The 20,189-nt window shown below is 36.9% G+C and overlaps 3 protein-coding genes across 5 annotated transcripts; 1 reads left to right on the forward strand and 2 right to left on the reverse strand.

Moving 5' to 3' along the window:
- Positions 1 to 101: 101 nt before the first annotated feature.
- LOC6566527 (6-pyruvoyl tetrahydrobiopterin synthase) lies at positions 102 to 2,301 on the reverse strand. The gene is made up of 4 exons (XM_001993109.2): positions 1,896 to 2,301; positions 1,480 to 1,559; positions 965 to 1,110; positions 102 to 904 (listed from the first exon to the last, which is right to left on the reverse strand). Exons 1-4 carry the CDS (start codon positions 1,961 to 1,963, stop codon positions 692 to 694), a joined length of 507 nt encoding a protein of 168 aa, XP_001993145.1. The 5' UTR covers positions 1,964 to 2,301; the 3' UTR covers positions 102 to 691.
- Positions 2,302 to 2,537: 236 nt separating this feature from the next.
- On the forward strand, positions 2,538 to 19,418 carry LOC6566528 (kinesin-like protein KIF14). The gene is made up of 3 exons (XM_001993110.3): positions 2,538 to 3,523; positions 3,581 to 4,177; positions 17,423 to 19,418. Exons 1-3 carry the CDS (start codon positions 2,687 to 2,689, stop codon positions 19,322 to 19,324), a joined length of 3,336 nt encoding a protein of 1,111 aa, XP_001993146.1. The 5' UTR covers positions 2,538 to 2,686; the 3' UTR covers positions 19,325 to 19,418.
- LOC6566529 (stress response protein NST1) lies at positions 7,006 to 13,324 on the reverse strand. 3 transcript variants are annotated; one of them, XM_032739670.2, is made up of 2 exons: positions 12,774 to 13,253; positions 7,006 to 7,197 (listed from the first exon to the last, which is right to left on the reverse strand). In XM_032739670.2, the coding sequence occupies exons 1-2, from the start codon at positions 12,934 to 12,936 to the stop codon at positions 7,043 to 7,045; spliced, it is 318 nt and encodes a 105-aa protein (XP_032595561.1). In that variant the 5' UTR covers positions 12,937 to 13,253; the 3' UTR covers positions 7,006 to 7,042. The 3 variants fall into 3 exon arrangements, with proteins under 3 accessions (XP_032595561.1, XP_032595560.1, XP_001993147.1); XM_032739669.2 differs by lacking the exon at positions 12,774 to 13,253 and adding an exon at positions 7,925 to 8,093; XM_001993111.3 differs by lacking the exon at positions 7,006 to 7,197 and adding an exon at positions 9,503 to 11,167 and having other exon boundaries at positions 12,774 to 13,324.
- Positions 19,419 to 20,189: the final 771 nt, after the last annotated feature.

Raw genomic sequence — 20,189 nt, forward strand, 5'->3', positions numbered from 1 at the left:
GTGTTTGTTTGTGCGAAATGGTTGATAAATATAGCACATATAGCAAATGGATTCCTTTGTATGAAAATTGTTCAATATCTTTAAAAACATGCTCATCTGTCAACTGCGCGTTCACTAAGGAAGTATTGTTAATTGTTTGGAGAGTTTACTATAGACAACGTGATATATATTAGTGTTACAGCTAATGCCTAAGCAATATAAATAATTTATATATGTATCTAAATACATGTGCGTATGAGATAAGTTATGCAGAACTTGAACAACTAATTAGCTTACCTGTCCAACAAACAATTAAATACATTTCAATAGCGTGTTTAAGTATTTAGCTGCCATTTAGAAAGTACATAGGGGCAATATTAATGATATACATATATACTATATAATAAGGACAACATGTACTAATTAAATAAATCACGCAACTGTTAAAATGACTATTTCTGCATAATAAAAATTGTAGGAAACACAAATGGTTTTTGTTACAATATTTATTGCATATAATTCTCATAATTGTAATTTGAATGTAATGAAGGCTATGCATATTTATATATATATTATATATTTAAAATCGTATAACTCACTTGATAATATTTAAATATATATTTATATGCAGTTTCACAGTAAGTGTAAGTATAAAAGTTGTGCTTTACTGAGCATTGGTCCAAATAAAAAATTCATAAGGAAATCCGCCGATTTAGTCTGAATCGGATGAGATATTGGTACAGGAATCACGCGCGATGCGTTTAATAATCGGATTCGATAACCCATTCAATTGATACGGGCCACGATAGGTTACTATATTCTTTGGTGTCTCGAATATTCTCACCTCATAGAGAAGCTCGGGCTTCTTGAGATGAGTGCGTATATTGTCCCAAATATATACGGCCAAATTCTCAGTTGTGCTTGGCTGCAATTATGGAAATATTATAATACATACATATTATATTCTTATTGTGCATTTGTTTACTATTTTGGCAAAATATTCAACATCCTTGTCCAGATTCTTGTGATCCAAACGCTTCATGATGACTGTTTCGATGGCATCTTTTAATTCTGTTATGTTAAGCACCATTCCAGTGCGTTGATCGATTGGTCCGCGAACAGTCAATTCAACTAGGAATAAAAATAAATATAGAATAAATAATCTACATTTGGAATTTAAATCGATTATAGATTCAACACTTAATGCACCGATGTTATTTGCCAGACAGTTCTATTTCCCGATCGACCTCGAAATAACAATAAATTTCAACAACCTTGCCATTTGAGATTCGCTTAATGTTGAACTTGAACATGGGTTGATAAGCGAGCTTATCGGCCAAGGTTTTCTTTCTGTGGTTCCACATTGTTTCGTATCAAATTGCCCATAACCGAGGCGGTTGTGCCACAAGCAAATCGGAATGTAATGCAATATCTCCAGCTAAATCGCAACTAATCACGCATTTAACTGCAACATATTTGTGGAATTATATATCAACTAACCCGTATAGTTGTGGCCGTGTCCGTGAAGATTGTTGCATTTGCCGAATACCTCCAAATTTTCAGCATCGCTTAGTTGAGGACTGCAAATAATAAATAAATAAATGTCGGATTTTAAGTAAATATAAATAACTGTCCATCATAGATATATTTATTAATTTTAAATCAATAAAATTAATTTATTTAGCTTTGGTTTGTAAATTAACAAATTAATTGAAATATTTAATTGTAAATTGTAGATAAACAAATTATTTTAACTGCAGTTTTCACCACTTCGACAAGTAATTTTTTGCAGTAGTGCTATAGCTAAATAAATTTCTTTATGTTTAATAATTAAATATAATAAAAATAAATATAGAATGCACTAAAAATGTCATACGACATTTTTCGAACTATTCTAATTTCCTGGTTTGTATTACCTGTGCAGGCGATGACAAGCGCTGAACGTTTCGCGGCGCGTCAGAAATGCCACAGGTTGTTGAGACATTCTACTCTGACTCAGACTCTGTGTTGCCGTCTTTTTTTTCTTTCTTTTTTGTTACTGGAACCCGACTTTAATTGCGTTGCACGTGTGCCGAGCACTGTTTTGCTTCAAATGCAAAACCTGCTCTCGAAACGCGCTTATTTATATTATATCGCTCGTTGGGTGTGTGGGGGCAAAACTAGGAAGTTGCTAGCGGCTGGCTAAAACGTCTGCTTGCTGATGCACTTACAATAGTAAATTTCTAATTGGTGTTCTGTTAATTAGTGTATTTCTCTACTTTGTGTCGAACATGCAGTGCCAACTGGGATCTATTTAGTTTTTGTCGACGTCGGCTACATGCAGAACTGCAATGCAAAACAACAACAAACATCCAAGAGTATCGATGCTGCACAGGTATCGATAACACGATATCTGAAGTACTTGACATTTACAAGAATAAAAAATTGTTGGTTAAATTGAAGCTTGTGTTTACTAGCACAATTAGTATTTTTAAGTAGACAAATAAAGTAAATTATGAAAATACTGTAAAGTCAAGTCATCGATAGGCATAGCGTTGCCAGATGTCTGTTTGTAGAACACACATGTTGCTCACGCAACGAAAACTCACGCACGCTTGGCTATCGCAACTTGCACATCACTAGCATGAAAAAACTACAAAACAAACGACGCGACGCGCGCTATTTCGAAACATAACAAACATTTTCATTTGAATTGAAAGCTAATAAAATGAGTAACAAAAGCACGCCCGTGCCCGTGCAGCAGCGCATCCATCAATACCAAGCACGTGCAGTGAGCAGTGCCCACAAAACGCCATCCACAGTTGCCGCCGGCCTGCGACGCAAGGTGCTCTGCCGGACGCCCAAGCGGAGCACGGAGAAACCGGAGCAGCAGCTGCTAAATACGGGTTTTACTAGCGGCATACCGACACCACAGCCACGGCCAAAACCGACCGCTTTGAATGCCTGCTACACACCCTCCTCCCTCTATCGCGGCGTAGGCAAAACGACGCCAAGGCGACAAACGCCCAGCAAAACGAAGTCAGCGTGCAAACTCAAGGATAAAGAAAGGGAAAAGGATGCCCTGTTGGAGTCCACTTACAGCCTCGCTGAGGAGAGCAATATGATTGTGGCGGTGCGTGTGCGTCCGCTAAATGCAGTTGAATGCACTCGCAACAGCGTCACCAATGTGGTCCACGTCCATGGCCACAACGAGCTCAGCGTGCAGGCGGGCAGCAGTGCGGATGCCTCGGCTGGAGTCTCGCACTTCTTTAACTACGATCAGGTGTACTATTCCTGTGATCCTCACAGCAAGAACTATGCGGATCAGCTGGCTGTGTTCGCAGGCACAGCTCAACCCCTGATCGACACCGCCTTCGAGGGTTACAATGCCTGCCTATTTGCCTACGGGCAGACGGGATCTGGCAAATCCTACTGCATGATGGGCATTGAGGCGCTCGACGATGCTGCCCTCGATGGCAACGCACCGCATGTGGAGGCCGGAATCATACCACGTTTCTGTCACGATCTCTTTCGGCGCATCGATGCCGTCAAAGATCAACTCCAAGTAGGTCATTATACATGGACATATGTATATGTTGTTACCTAATTCAATTATTTTCAGGTGGAGGTGGAGGTCAGCTACTTTGAGATTTACAATGAGAAAATTCATGATTTGCTGAGCGTGCAGCAGGCTTTGGCCACTGCCACAGAAGCGCCTGTGCAGCGCCAAGCTTTAAAGGTGCGTGAGCATCCCATTTTTGGGCCATATGTGGTGGATTTAAGCGCACATTCGGTGGACTCGTATTCGGCGCTGCGCAACTGGCTGGCGGTGGGCAACTCCCAACGCGCCACCGCCGCAACGGCAATGAATGACAAAAGTTCCCGCTCCCATTCCATATTCAACATCGTGCTCAATCTGACCGATTTAAGTAGCGATGATGGCCAATCTTCGGACACGGACTCGGGCACAGTTGTTTCGCTGCGCCAAACGCGACGCAGCAAGATCAGTCTGGTGGATCTGGCGGGCAGTGAACGCATCAGCGCTTCCGGCTCGAATGGCGAACGGATACGTGAGGGCGTCAGCATCAATAAGAGCCTTCTGACGCTGGGCAAAGTGATTGCAGCGCTGGCGGATGCCCGCAAACCGGCTGGCGGCGGTTCCCTCACACCCAGCACATTTGTGCCCTATCGGGAGAGTGTGCTCACCTGGCTACTACGGGTAAGTGTGCACAACGACAAATTCAGCTTTCGAAACATTTACCCTAGTTTCTTATCAAATCAGACCACGCACTGCATTCACTTCTTGTACCCTATCAATAATAATTTGGTTGTTCCGCTTTATACACTCAGCAGAACAAAAGCGCACTGAATTTTAAAAATACGCTTTTCAATTTTAGCGCCAAGGGTAACTCACCTTAACTCCAGAAAGATTATTATTAAAAATCAGGGTTTTTCTTTTATTAAATTCATGTTTTTTTTTCTTCGATAAATTCGAAAAAAAAATATGTTTAATTTTTACAGGGTTTTTTAATACGTGACTCGTAACATTAGCTTGTTGGTAGCTTATATTATTAATTAACATTAGTGTTTTCAGATGCCGCATATACAAACCATTTAAAAGGCTTATAAAAGTAGACAACAGCTAAAATCTAACATAAAAGTTGAGCCAGAAAATTGCATTAATTGTTTCTGCATTGTAAGAAGGATTTCTGCTAAAAATTAGGGTTTGCACTTGTACTTTTAGAAATGCATATCTTAATAATTTAGGGCACACCGTTCCAGTTTTCGCAAATTTTCTTTCTATATTTAAAAATATTTTCTAAAAACAAGACAAGCAATTTAGTTTTCAGAGCAATTTTCATTTTAGGACCGGTTTTTTCTGAGCAACAGATGAGTCTTACATCAATTTTATTATTGAGCAATCACGTGCAACACACTCATCCCATTTTATTTGAATAGGTGAGAAGGCGAGCAAAAACAAAAAGAACATCAAATGAACTTGATAAATATTTATTGTTTCAGTTAAGCACTCATTGCTGGTTGAGCAATACATCTTAAAATATTATTTCGGAGACTGTGACAAATGCGTTATTTACATACCAAAAAACATACAAATATAAAAGTAATACTTCCTAGTTATTTTTTTTTTAATTTTTGGCCCTATAAAATGCACATTATTTGTATTGATTGTATTTATCAATGCGCAATTCACTTGGTATTTGTTCAGAAATATACTACGTTTAGGTATTTGAGCTCGGGGCAGGTTTAGTTAACAATTTCTGGTAATGGTGTGTGACACACACAGAGGCAAACAATAAATAAAGAAAGAAACAACCTTTTATGAAGGTACTCAAGTATATTTGCGTCTTAAACTGATTTTACCTCACTTTGCAATCCTTCTGCACATATTTAAGAACGCAATAAGCCATTTTTCTTAGCATGATAAATCATTCCGAGTCAACGCGATCTGTGAGATAAAATATATGATAGATAAGAAGCAGTGCTACCTTCTGTGGAAGGTTACACAAATTTCAATTATATTGATAGCCAATGCATGGAATACGTTTTCCGTTTGGTTGGCCTTTTTCTTATCGGTCTACAAAATATTAATTTTATTATTTGACGGGCGCTCGTGTGGCAAAATGAAGTTTTTTATTTTGAATTTTCATAATTGATGGTCGATTGAGCTAGAGAAGTTGCACCGTATATGTATACATATATAATTAAACAATTTATTTTGGCGATGTCAGTTTTTTATTCTACATATTTATATTTCATATTAAAATTCTTTTTGTTGTCTCTCAAGAGAGCTCTGAAAATTAAAACAAAATTCCATATAATTTACCTATATTGAACAACTGGAACATATGCTGGAAAATAGTGTGTTAGTTTCACCAAATACAACCGACAAAATCGGAAAACAAAACTTAACGTTTACATGCAATTTTTAAAGAAACCTTTAATTATTTGATTATAATATATGAAACGTTGTTTAGATGAAATATGTGAAGAAAAAAGTACAAGAGCATATCGACTTTGTTTAACCAGTTAGAAAAATAGCCACAAAATATAGGTATGAATATACCTTGACATACTATTGATCAACTGTAGAAATTTAATTAAGATTGGATAAAATATATTTAAGGGTATCTCTTAGTGCAGTATTCCAGACAAGAGCATTCTTACTTGTTTATCTGCTCTCCGATAAAGCTTACTCATATAGATAAGTGTATATTTGGTTAGTTTTATCCATGGGTACCCAAACTTAAAGTATACTCAATTTATGATGTTGTCATGAACTTTTTGAAGGACACGTCTACAACTATTCCAACCAACTTTCAATATGCGTCTTATTGTGCTTTTCACATGTGGAAAAAAAAAACAGCTTATTAAAATGTAAGTTTCGACTTCGGTCTACAAGAGCATGTAATCTTTTGCGTTTTCCCTAATTTAGCTAATTTGTTTTTTCGTTTACAAAACTTCACACAGGTACTCTAATTCAGAGTGCTAACACATTAATTATTCAAAGTCGCACACCTCTTTTTAGGTTGAGTTACAACTTGCACAATAAAACCAATTGTCTTATTTGTCTGACAGTTGTAAACAAGTTAAGTACAACTGAAGCGCTTTAAAAACAACCACTTAGTTTACTATATGTACTTATTTTACTATATATACTACTGTTTACAAGAACACTTGAAAAATTGAAGGCGTTGTGCAATCAAATTGAAAACAAAAAATATTAACAAGAAGCAGCTCAGTCTTTCGAGAACATATCCCAATTGATTACCAAGAATAATTGTGCAACAGGTTTTGATATGGCGTCATAATCAATTGCGATTCAAATTAAGAAAGTGTATTTCAAAGTATATTTCTTAACAAATCTCTCATTGCACTCTATAGATAAGCTAGGTCGGGAACTTTAACAACCATTTAAATTTAGCTTTTTTATAAGTTAACTTATCTTAGAAGAGCCCAAAGTGTATATGTATTCAAATACCCACCGCGTTTTCAAATAGTTTTTTTACTGTAGTTGTTTATGGTTGTTATTGTTGTTTTTTATTTATATATTGCATAGAGTATACTAGAATAATATAACACTTGATAAGTTATCAGCGCCCCGTCGCCGCAGTTGCGACAACAACAACCTCTGATAGTCCCCTTGCTTCTTTTTGTCACACTTGCAGGCCGTTGGATCACATTTGCAATAAGTTTTGCTCAGCTTTCCATCCGCATGACCTGTAATCAAATAATTACACAATTACACAGTGTCATAAATTTATACACCCAGCCAGATTGTGCACTTTGATTTAATATGCCAATTTAAACAGATTTCAACTACGATTATTTGCATCATCTTCGAAGAGAGATGCACAATAGCCACAGGATGTTTCTACAGCAATAGTAATCTAGGAAAAAATCTACATAAAATGAAAATCGTCTTAAAAATAATAAAAAAAAAATGTAAGAAAGCATTCTTCTTAAAATTAGAAAGACTGACAAAAAATACGTTTTTTTTTCTAGACATATTATTTCAAAATTTTAGAAAAATCTATCCTGAAATGGAAGCCTTGCTTATCAGAAAGCCCCAACTTTCAAAGAAATATATTTTTCTGAATAATCTTTTTTCTTAGTGTACTTTCAAAAATAAATGACATAGTTTCAAATCAGAAATGTAATATATAAACTAGATGAATTAAATCAAGCAATTATATAGAACATTTTAATGAATTATTCACATAATTTGATGTAAATCGCACGGAACTATTTTATTTAGAAACTGACAAAATTTTACACATATTTTTTATCAACTTGAAAAGTTTTTTGTTTTTTTTTTTTGCATGTGCATAGAGTTCAAAACTTTTAAAGCTTCTGCATTCTCTGTCAATTGTTTAAGCACTGATATCTAATGGGTAAACAGAAAAATTCTCTTATATGAGATTAACATATTTACGTGATAACTTACAAAACTGGGATTTTTTCAGCACACCTATATCATGTTGATTGTTTTGTTTGCGTTTCGAATTTTTACCCTTAGCGGTTTCGAGTTTTTCCAGCAGGCGGCGTAACATTTTCTAATTAAATTGGTATAGCCTTGGTACTTAATTTTGTTATTTAATTTATTTTTGATTTTGTGTTCACTCTCCAAATATAACCTTCACATTGCCAACTTTATTTCAAACTGTAGTGAATACTTCTACGCTTCTTTCTAAATAAACTTCCAGTCGTGCGAGTCCAAAATACTTATATACAAAAAACACATACACAAAATATGTATAATTTTTGGGTTCGTGTGAAATGTTCTTAAACCACAGAGCACTTTCTGGTTTCCCCAAGCGAAGTTTACCACAAATTGTTGCTAAGCGAGTCATATTATCTCTCTGGTTTTTGTTAAACTTCGTTCTAGAAAACTCTCTGGAAAAAACGGTGATTCTTAATTCGCTCAAGATCCAATTAGGTTTAATAAGGTACCAGAAAGTTTTTACAATTCTTTTATTGTTTGTCTATTGACTCTTGTTCTCTTATTCAATTTTGATTCGTGCTGATCTATATATATATAGCAACATCTATACTCCTAATGATCGTCTGTTGATATTTTCATATTAAACACGAAATTAAAAATATGTCTGGTAAATGTTTACTTCCTTGATAGCTAATTTCTAAGTAGTTTAGCTAATGAAAAACGCGTGCAGACACATTTTTTTGAGAACATTCATCTTTTTTTAAAAACTTGAGAATTAGTAACACGTTTCACGGCATGACATTATGATTATAACCCGACTAGATATATTTTATATTATTTATGTTCAACAATTATGAGCTATAGCTGAAAATATATATATAATAAGAAGATAAATCCATTATTACCATATATGCATATCTAGTATAAAAATAACTCTGTTGTTGCCACGTGCCCTCAACACCTGCTCAGCTTAAATAGCATTCTGTAATACTTGAGAGACTCGTTTCGTTCCCATGCACAAACTAGTTAACATTGAATTCTAAATGAATCAAATTCATTTTATTCACAAATTGCACATGCCATATTCCTATGGCTTCTCCATGTGCGCCTGTTGCTTTTGTTGTTATTATTGCGATTGACACGGGAGGCATTGAGATTGAATTTTTGAAATTATTTGCGTTCATTTCTGAAATATTTTTAATTCAACATCTTCGAACGGGAGAGAGATAAAAAAAAATAGACAGATGTCTTAGATAATGATAAAAAGTATAAACTGAATTTGAGTTTTGAAATTACCCTTGAGCATCGGATGACAACCAAGCAGATTTACACAACTACATCTCCATTTTCCGAGATTGGGCATAGAAATCCCTTCTCTTCTCGGCACTTCAATTTCTAAGAATTTTTTTTCTAAAAACCATTTCGCAAAAAGTAGAATATTTATACCAAAAATGTACTAATATCTATACCAAAAATGTACTAATATCTGTCCACTTCCGATCGGCCTTAAATTGTATTAATTTAAATATTTCACATCGAATTAAAATTCCCTTCACCCCATTAAATAAAAATTCTTTAGACTTTTTTTTTTTTGTATAAATACCAATAACATATTTTTTATTGATTATTTTGCATGCTTAACATTGTTTTTCTTCAAATATATTAAACGTTAACATAAATACAATGGTATATAATAATAATTTATAAATTGCAAATTTTTTCAATACCCGCAAGCAAACTGTTCAAAAAACATTTCAGTTTCTTAACATTTAACATTTTATTTTGTGTATTTTTAGTTTCATTTTTTGTTTTGAATAATTTTCATAATTTATCAAAGTTAATTGTTTAGTTGAGGGCTTAATATGTATATTTATTCCACTGCTTGCATGGATTGTATTTAATAAAATCAATTCAACCGACAATCGCAGGGGGTATTAATTCTGTTTACAACTTTTACTTGTGTTATAGTATTTTTAGGTTTTAAAATATCTTGTCACAACTGCCAATCAGTATTTGGCCCGAAATATGCCAATATTTTTTTGTGGCACATGGTTGCTTTTTGGACTTCATAAATACTAAAGTGTCTAATATAGACAAGGATCAAAATTGGGGTCAAAACTATATGTTCATATAGCTAAACAAAAGTATGGAATAAATTCAACATATTTTGTTGTTTTCTTGGCGCCAATGGAGCGGTTTTTTTTTAACTTTAAATATAATTTTCCTGTAACTTGCCCAATAAGAGGGAAAATGAAAACCAATGTTTAAAAATATATATATATATATAATAAAATTAATAAAAAAAGACAATGGCATCCTTAGTGAATGCCATTTACTCCCATTTTTACTCAGTCTCGGTATGCAAAATAGAAAACTATTTTCTGGTATTTCTGGCGATTTTGTTGCTCCCTTTGTTCATATATATATATTTTTTTTTGTAATGCTTTTAGCCTGGCTTTGCTACTGTTTGCCTAAAAAGTTATATTTTTGGGTTGGCGGCTGCTTGCGGTTTGTCTCCATGTCAATTAATTACAGTATTTTTATACTTGTATAAAAACTGCGACATGTAATTGTAAAGGGAAAAAATAAAGAAATAGTGAACGGCTTGAATACGTTAGAAGTATTAAGCTAACAGCAAAATCAAAATAAATATGTTTTGCTGTCTTTGTTTTGCTCCTTGGTAGTAAATGGTAGTGTTGTTGTTACGTCATTGCCGGAAATGCACTCAATTGTTCTTTCTTGTTTTATGTAGGTACAGTTGCATTGCATTATTGTTGTTGTTGTTGTTCTTGTTGTTGCACTTGTTGTCTCGCTTTTGCTCTTAATGTCTGACCAGCAGGCGCAAAGCTTTGTGTTGTCTTTATCTAACTTTATATGGCATTGTAAATTGCTGTTGTTGTAGTTTCAAAATTAATTTTCTCTTTTGTGTTTTTGACTATATAATTTTGCCACCTGTCTGTCTGTCTGTTTGTCTCTCCTCTTCTGATTGCTGCCGCTGCGCATTTGTTTACACCTTGCAGCTTTGCTGCGTTGGCACCACAACATTAGTCATCTTTCGCACTTCGTGCTCGTGCTCATGCTCGTGCTCATGTTCGTGCAGCTCTTCGTCGTCCTCGCAGATGCTCTCGTGATGCTTGCGTGATTCACGTTTACGCATGTAATTAATCAATGGCCGCTTCTTGTGCTCCTTGCAAAAGGGACAATCTTTTCGCAGCTGCTTCTCTGATTTTAATTGCCTGCATTTTTCTGTAAATAAATAAATAAAATAGAATACTCTTTATTTATTTATATTTAATTTGCATCTTTTTTAGTTTGCAGAAGGAAATATAAAATCTGGCAGCTATATCTATTAAAATCTGTTAATTTGTTTACTCATACGCATTGTGACTTTTGACATACTAACACACTGTACATATTACATACACACATACTACATATGGCCTCTCTCAGTCTTCCTCTCGTTGGCCTACGTGCCGCTTGCGACGCACACTACCCCTGCTCCCAGCTGCTCATGTTACGTTACGTTACGTCACGTCACGTCAACAATTTTATGTGGCGGCGGCAATCTTTTTTTTATGATTGACCCCGAGACATGTTTTGACACAGGGTGTACATTGTTGATAAAATCCTACCGATTTCTACATATTTCTATTGATTAAATCGCTGCCGGGAAAAAAAAACTAGGTGCAATTTAAGCAATTGATTTGCAACCTTGCTCATTTTTTTTGTTTATTAACAATCTAATCAAGATACAATTGCTGCCGCACCAAAAGAAAAAAAAAACAATCTTCAACCTCACATCTAATCTACGTTTCATTATTTTATTTTAAGAAAACGACCGATTTTTATCAGTAGTCTATCGTGGATCATGTTTTCCAAAAAATTTGTTTATTTCCAACAAATTTGTTTATTAAATTATTATAAATCCCGAGCTAGTTAGTTAGTCATCTGAGCTCTGCTCGAAAATCAAGAATAGCTCTATTTTGTTCTTAGTTATTCAGAAGGGAGCTATTTAACCAAAACAAAAAAAAAAGAGATTGTTAGTACGGTGATATTTTTCCCGTCCCGTAAACAAATAAACAGACGTATATGTGTTGTTGACTTGAATGGCACATGCAAGACCATTTATGTGTTTGTATATATATATATATATATATATATGTACGTTGTTATTGCGCCGTAGTTTTTGTGCTGGTTTTCTTTATTTGGGCACAAACAACACCTGCTTAGAGTTATAAGCGGATGGTATTGTCATCATTAAAGTGTTTGCATATCCCACTAACAGATCTAAACACAAACATACATATATATGCGTATATTCATGGAATATACTTCACGTTGATTAAAATTGCGATAAAAACTTTAATAAAATTAAGCTAAGAATAGCCTCAAATGATATTGCTATCTTTTTTAACACAAAAAAATTCAAAAGAATTTTGCAAATTAAAGGTATGTGACATGGATCACCCTATGATTGCCAATAGCCTTGTTTTTTACAGTGCACACGCAATCCACCCACACATACACATGTATATGTATTTAAGCACATTTGCGCAAATTGAGGCGTGTTCCACACACATATATAACGAATATTCAAAAAAACATCGCGGCTATTTTTAAATGAGTGCAAAAACAACTCACAATGTGGGTAATCAGAATCAAGTGAACATAAACTGAGTGTGTGTGTGTGTGTGCGTGCTTGTGTGTGTATGCGTTTTGTTCACGTATACTTTACACATCTGCATATGCATGACAAAAAGCTAACTGCCATGAATAATGACTGCATTTGCCTGACGCACGCTTGCATTGTGAGTTGCCTTTCACCAGCATTATTTTTTTTTTTTTTAATTACCTTGCACTCTGCTGTATGAATCCTTAGTTGAATACGGACTGGCGCTGCTTGAATGCTCAAGCGTGCCATACGGAAACTGTTCATAGTCACGATAATAGCCGCTACGCATGGAGCCGCCATAAGAAAGCGTTGAATCGCCAGAAAACACGCCCCAAACGTCCATTGTTGTTATTGTTGTTGTTGGTGTTTTTCGATCTAGGTTGCACTAAAAATATTGCTGTCCTGCTTTAGTTCTGGTTGCTTTTTGCGCGCGTACGTTGAGCGAGGTCGTTTCACTTTGCCTTTGTTTTTGCTGTTGTTTGAAAGCTGTACATTCTTTTTTGTAACGTGCAATGAACTTTGTCTGTTCGTCGTTCACGTTGGCAACTTTACATTGCCTATCCAAATAACGCGAATTGTTAATTTCTTAAAGAAACACTTTTAGTACTAAGTCAAGATATAAAACCAGTTTACAAATACATTTGAATTTTAGTGCATTTAGTTAGTGTTTATTTGTTGTATAAAAACACGGATAACTCTTTTCTGCTCTTTACGTATTCAGTTCAAAACTGAAACTGAAAGCCGAACGGCGTATTACTGCATTTTTGTAGCCCTCGCGTAGTATGTTCGCCTCGCTTCGTGTGTTGTTTTCGTCGTCGTCGTCGTCGTTGTGTCTCGTTTCGCTTTGCGTAGAATTGTTTTTGCTTTTGCGTCGCTTTGTTTGCTTACTTTTCTTCTTCTATGACTTTTTCGTCCGTGTGCAAAAACGGGTATATTTGTTCTTCCTCTTGTGTGTGTAACATGTAACATGCAGAATAAGGAATTGGTAAAAGCGGTCATTGTTTGCTTTTCTTGCGTCTTTCGTCGATGAAAATTTGTTTAACAATCCCTTCTAACTTAATTAAATGAATAAATAATAATACAAACAAAACATCAAGTAAGAAGCGAATACAATGGTCGCAAATATTTGGCTATTTTAAGTCGTACTCGTTTCAGATGTTGAAATCTGGACACTGCACACGTGTGCTTGTATGTTTGTATGTGTGTGCACATCTACACTGCTGTGTTCTTTTTACAGTTTATCAATGTAATGCCAAGGTAAACTTATAGCAAATTTGAGAGCTTTTTATTGATATCGGTAAAGGAGCAAGTTGTCAAAGCATAAGCCTCTTATTAAAAAGCTTACTCTAATTATTTGTTGGATCCATATAGTAAATAGTTGCGCTTTTTGCACAATTTTGGGGATTTTGTTAAGAGGAATCGCTTGGTCTATAAGAACTTGTTTTTCATTACGATAGTATGCATGGCGTATTGCTATTTCTCTCAAGCCTATGCAGTTAATACGCACAGTGGGCAACATGTTGTTATTGCAGAAAAATTCCACATATTTTGAAATGTGGAAAATTCGCGTTGTTTTATGAAATTATTAGTTTGTTTGCGAAATGAATAATCGAAATTTAAGTTGAAGCAATTAAATATATGTTAATTTGTTTGAGGAATGGAAAATATTTTTCCATCGGACTAACTTCGGAAGTTTTTCTTATTAACATCGAGTTGCTAAATTAAATGGCTGAAATACAAATTGAGCCCATCAGCAAAAGTCGATGTCATATACTATATACCTAACAAGATGCAATATTAAAAATTTTGGAGTTACTCATTGCGTATGGCTCGAGGCAGTATTACCATTGATGTGATAATCGACGTCTAGACGGTGGGCCCACTATAATCCGTATATCGGAAGGTTGATATACCATGAAATTTTGTTGTCAAGAGAGAAATTTTTTGTCCATGGTTTGTCAATTAAGCAACACAGATTGTATAAAGTGGATGATTGAATTAGGTCAAAAATAGCTTGATGACTCTGGATTAGGCGTAGTAAGCGTACATGCTTAATTTCTACAAAACCTTGAACAATATTTTAAATTCACTTGAAAATACAATTTGTACGAGCAAAAATGTTAGTTTTGTTTGTTTTTTTTTTACTTCAACTTAGCTAAATGTTAAATATCGGCATAATTTGCGTACACAAAGTGTTAATTGATCTACCTACGTCATTTGGATTAATGAAGTTGTTTGCTGTTTTTCACTGTGCTTACCGCCTTTTAGCGACTTTTTGTGGTTTAAGTATTTATCGTACACGATGCTGTGACATTTGTGCGATATCGTGACAATCTTCTATAAGTGGGTGGGCATCCAGCAAATCTATATATAGCCCACAGTTTCATCAGAAACAGGTTTCTAGACACAAATATAGCTGAAAGTTGCATATTCTGCGGTACGAAGAGACTAATTAACCACACTTCCATGACACATTAATTGTTTATTAATATTTCCAGTGACAGCGGTTGAACTGGCACCAACCAACTTCAATACAAACAGTTGATCACTTGATCGAATCTATAACATGTTCAGACCGGCCCCTTGAGGTCAGTCCTCTTTGGGGGTAATCGAGGCGAAGACTGGACCTTGTTGTCCTCCGATTGATATAAAATTAGAGCTTTTTTCTGTTGTGAAAAATGTACAATTTATAGATTATATAAATACTAAATGCGGAAAGATAATCAAATATATTAGACTTAATTTGAGAAGAGCTAGGAAACTTTTAATTAAGCGTTTATAATTATTAATTAATATATATAATATAATTAATAATTAATAATAATAAAAAAAACGGTGTTAGCATTGAAAAATGCGAAAATAATATCTGCAAAAATCTTGTCCCGGCATTGTGAATAAATTTACGCTATTTTTGAGCCATTACAGGTCAGTGTACTCTGTACATTGGCCACACATTCAAACATTCACACATGGACACGCCGTCAGAATCGTTTTTGCAGCTCTCTTTTGGTTGCTCATTCACATGTGCCTACGCCCACGCCGCTGCTGCGCAGTTTATGCAAACACTAACTCTCGTGACTAGTGCCGTGCTTGTTTGCTTTCTCTTTCTATCTCTGTCTTTGAGCTTCCCACTCGTTCTGTTATAGTGATGCTAACGTGCAGCAAAGCGTTAATCAAACAAGTGTCCAGTATGTGTATATGCATACATACACAAGTACACTCACACACATACACCAACGAAATATGTGTACATATGTAAGTAAATATGTATTTTTGTTGTGTTGGTACAACAAACTAGCTTGCCATCTCGCTCTTGATTGCAATCACCGCTGATAACGGCTAACGGTCGCCGTCTTTGTCTTGTTTGAAAGTTTGTCAAAAGCGACTACCCTGCCGACACTGATAAGACATCAGCCCCTATCTTTGGAGGTCACAATTCTTTGTTTGGTCTTAACTCAGGCATGTGAAAAGCATACAAACATATTTACACACAATTCAAATTATTAGCGGAGCGTGTGTCGAGATATACATACCTTATATGTATTCCTTATGTATTACACACACACAAATGTTTAATATTCACATTCACGTGTTTCATTTATGCCAATGGAATCGTTGACTTGTTGTATGAAAATCACTTATATCTTTTATATGTATTTCTTTGTGCCAACACGTCGAAATGAGAAATACTCTCACACTACTTGAATACCAGCTGACTCATAATCTTCTAGTGGAGATGGGTAGGGGTCGATGATCGCTAGTGAGGTCTCTCAAAGATCGATACGGGCAACTCTATTCTAAATCTTCTTACGTTTTTGAGCTAGAGTCAGTTATACAAGAAGTATTACATGTGTACTAACAGAGATATGAGTGTTCTAAATAAAGTATTTTATTTATATAAAAATAATATCATGAGTTAAACATCCTTCATTTTAAGCAATGTCAAATGTGGATTCGCCTCTAGATTAATACTAAATTGAATTCTTTTTTAATCTTATTTCAAATTTACGTCAATAAAACGAATAAACACATGTTAAGGGAGATTTGAACGTTCGATTACTAGTTTATACTATCTTGAATTTCCAAATATTATTTGCGCTTATCTTTTTAAATTGTGACTTCGAATTTTGAATCCGGATCCAGGATAAGGATACTGATTAGATCTAATAAATAGATGATCCATGCAATTTAGACTAGTAAAAACTAATTAAAATGAATTTGAAAATCAAGTTTATCATATCAATTTAAATAAAAAAAAAGAAGAAATATTTACAACAAGAGAATAGTTTTTATACACCATTTATTTCTTGACGATGTCCACAAAGCAACAACCTATAACTCCCATAGTTTTAGAACAAATTGAAAATGTTGATTTAATGATTTATTACATTTAATTTAATTCTAATCTATTAAGGTACTCAGTATATGTTAAGATTATTGCTTGTGTATATTTTAAGGGAAGCAGTCAGCACATAAACTGACTTGACTACAGACTTTTTTGCTTAGGATTAGTTATGTCTTTTGCGGGTTGACCTCAACAATCAATAGTTATCTATGCGTGTACAGATACCATGTCTTGAAATTATCTGGTGTGAACATATTTCTAATCGCAACCCATGGATTGGGTGTATTTTATTTGCTGTGTATCTGTGCTATTTGCAGTCTACAACTGCCTTATGATTTATATGAATCTAAACAATTATAATTCACTGGGAATCTCAAGCATTGCTTTTTGTCTTGATTGTAGCATGTTCTTCTTCCATTCATGCAATAATGAAAATAATGAATTCGATATTATTAATTATTATCCCATTTCTGTTGTTTTGCAGGAAAACCTTGGCGGCAATTCGAAGACGGTAATGCTGGCCACCGTTTCTCCGGCCAGTCTGCATGCGGACGAGACGTTGGCAACCCTGCGATACGCGTGCAAGGCGCGCTCCATTGTGAATCGGGTGAAGGTAAATGAGTCGCCGCATGACAAGATCATTAGGGACCTGCGCGCCGAGGTGGATCGCTTGAAATCGCTACGCAATGAGTACGAGCGACAACGTCGCCTCTCCTCGAACAGCAACAATCCGCCGGCGCCACGCAAAATCATCATTGAGACATCTGTGGATGATGGTGAAGTGGAGGCACTGCGTCAACAGCTCTCGGAACGCGAACGTGAACTGAATCGCGCACAGAAATCATGGATGGAGAAGCTCAAGGAGGCCGAAGATCAACGCAAATCCGAGTTGCGTCTGCTCAAGCGCAAGGGACTCGCCATGGAACTGACTGCCGACCAGAAGCAGGCGTGTCTGGTCAACCTGACCGCCGATCCCATGCTAAGTGGCACGCTCTTTTACGTGCTGCCCGTGGGCACGGTGCACATTGGACGCGGCGGACGCATGCCCGGAGATGCCGCCATGCCAGATATTGTGTTGGATGGTCCGCTGGTGGCGCTGCAGCACTGCAGCATTGAGCACGAGCGCTCGGGCAGATTGTATGTGAGCCCGGGCAGCGAGGACTTTGAGACGTATGTGAATGGCGAGCTGCTGCAGCGCCAACGCCGGCAACTGTTCCATGGCGACCGGTTGGTCATTGGTGGCTCCCACTATTTCCGCATCTCGAATCCGTTTTGCACCCAGCGCGCTGGCACAGCGCAACAGCAACTCGTCGACTTCCAGCTGGCGCATCAGGAGATTATGCAGAAGCAGGAGCAGCAGCTGCGCAACGAACTCGAGGCGGAGAAGCGGGCGGCGCTGACACGCATCGAACTGGAGCGTGAGCAGCATGCCCGTGACTTTGAGGAACGGCTGCAGTGCCTCGAACTGGAGCAGTTCAAGTACAAGTGCAACAGCGAAATGCTCGAGACGGAACGACAGGCACTGGCCGAGCTGCAGCAGCAGGAGGCGAGCAGCAGCAGCCGCTGCCACAGCGCAACGACGCCGGCACAGAAATCCACCCTGGTGGAGGATATACAGCGCATCATGCTGAATCCCAGCGAGGCGAGTCTGCACAAGACTCAGCTCATGGTGAAGGAGGCGACGCAACGCTGTCGCCAGCTGGGCCATCAACTGGAGTTTCGTCAGCTCCAAACACCGGATGAGTTTGGCTTACTGCGCACCGTCATTTTAATTGTGGATCGGCAGCGGTGCCTCAAAGCTGAGTGGCCCATTGCCAGACTGGGCGTCTGGCTGGATCTGCAGCGGGATGCAGCAGCGCCGAGTGACATGTTCCAGAGCGTTGAGGTCGACTGGCAGCCACTCGATGCGGATCTAAACGATACACTAAATGATACGCATAATTCCAGTCGCATTGGCCTGAATCTTAGCTCGCTGAAGCAGCCACTCAAGCGTCTCCTTAGTGGCACCAATACGCCCCGGTTGAGCTCGACGCCGGGCAACGCCACGCCTCAATATACAAAGCGACTGCTCACTTATGACTTGACCGAGGATCACCCGAGCAGCTACAGCAGTAGCGGCAATTTTGAACTCCATGCCCAACAGGAGCTGCAGGTGATGCAGCGGGCTGCGCACCGTTTGCGCCGTCATTGCGAGCAGGCGCTGCGCCAGCGGGAGAATCAACCGGATGCTGGTCTGCTGCCGGAGAGTCTGCAGGAGTCATTGGCACGCCTCGACAACGTACTCCACGGCATGCACACATGCATGCTGCAGTCGGCGGAGGCGGCGTCTTCTTCGATCACCTCGCCAAATAAAGCACAAAAAGCGGTGCGTTTTCTTATCGATTGACGGTCTCCCGGACAAGTGTGCTATTTATATAAATATATATATTTATATATATATGGTGTATTCATGTATGACGTTCAATAAAGTTTCTTATATTTGTTTTTAATCTGTTCAAATATATTTGTATATTTTAAAATATACATGTATATACACATATACTATATTTGTTTATTACTTTGCATTATCGCATTAACTATGGACAAGTGGGCAGGCGGGCTTATTCATTTGTTTTATTACTGATAATATTTCCTTCCATTTTTCTGTGAGATCCACAATTTGAGAAAGATCGGGGATTAATTACATAATTGTAGTAGTTGAATAAATGCGAACTAAATAATAAATAAGACTACGATACAGATTTTCTGAATGTACGTTTTACATATTTTTGAAATCGGGCTTTAGTTTTTAAGTTATCTTTTAATATTTTTGCAAACATTTTTTTAATTTCTGTATATTTGAATTTCGCGCCCTGCGACAAGTAGATAGCATAATGCTAGTTAATCGAATTGTAATTACATTTGCACACTATGTTAACTGCCTTTAAACTGCAGTCGCAAGTGTTAACAGCGCTCTGTCTCTCTCTCTCTCTCTCTGACCGTCATTGTTGTCTGTGGAGGTGACCGCTTTGCAATATCGCCTTGAAGACTTCCGGGAAATCCGAGCTCAGCTGGCCCGTTGCACCATCACAAATCGAAGCGATAACCTATTTTTACAATTTATATTTAAAAAGGTTGATTAATGATAACCTTTTTAACGGGCAGGCCTCTCCCAACCTTTCTCGTATGTGTAACTTATTTGTTTACTAAAATATACAGACCAAAGTCACTGAATATGCATTTTATCATATAACTTTCAAAGGTAGACCAGG

Source organism: Drosophila grimshawi, unplaced genomic scaffold (genome assembly GCF_018153295.1).
Source record: "Drosophila grimshawi isolate 15287-2541.00 unplaced genomic scaffold, ASM1815329v1 contig_1377, whole genome shotgun sequence".
Classification (NCBI taxonomy): Eukaryota; Metazoa; Arthropoda; class Insecta; order Diptera; family Drosophilidae; genus Drosophila; species Drosophila grimshawi.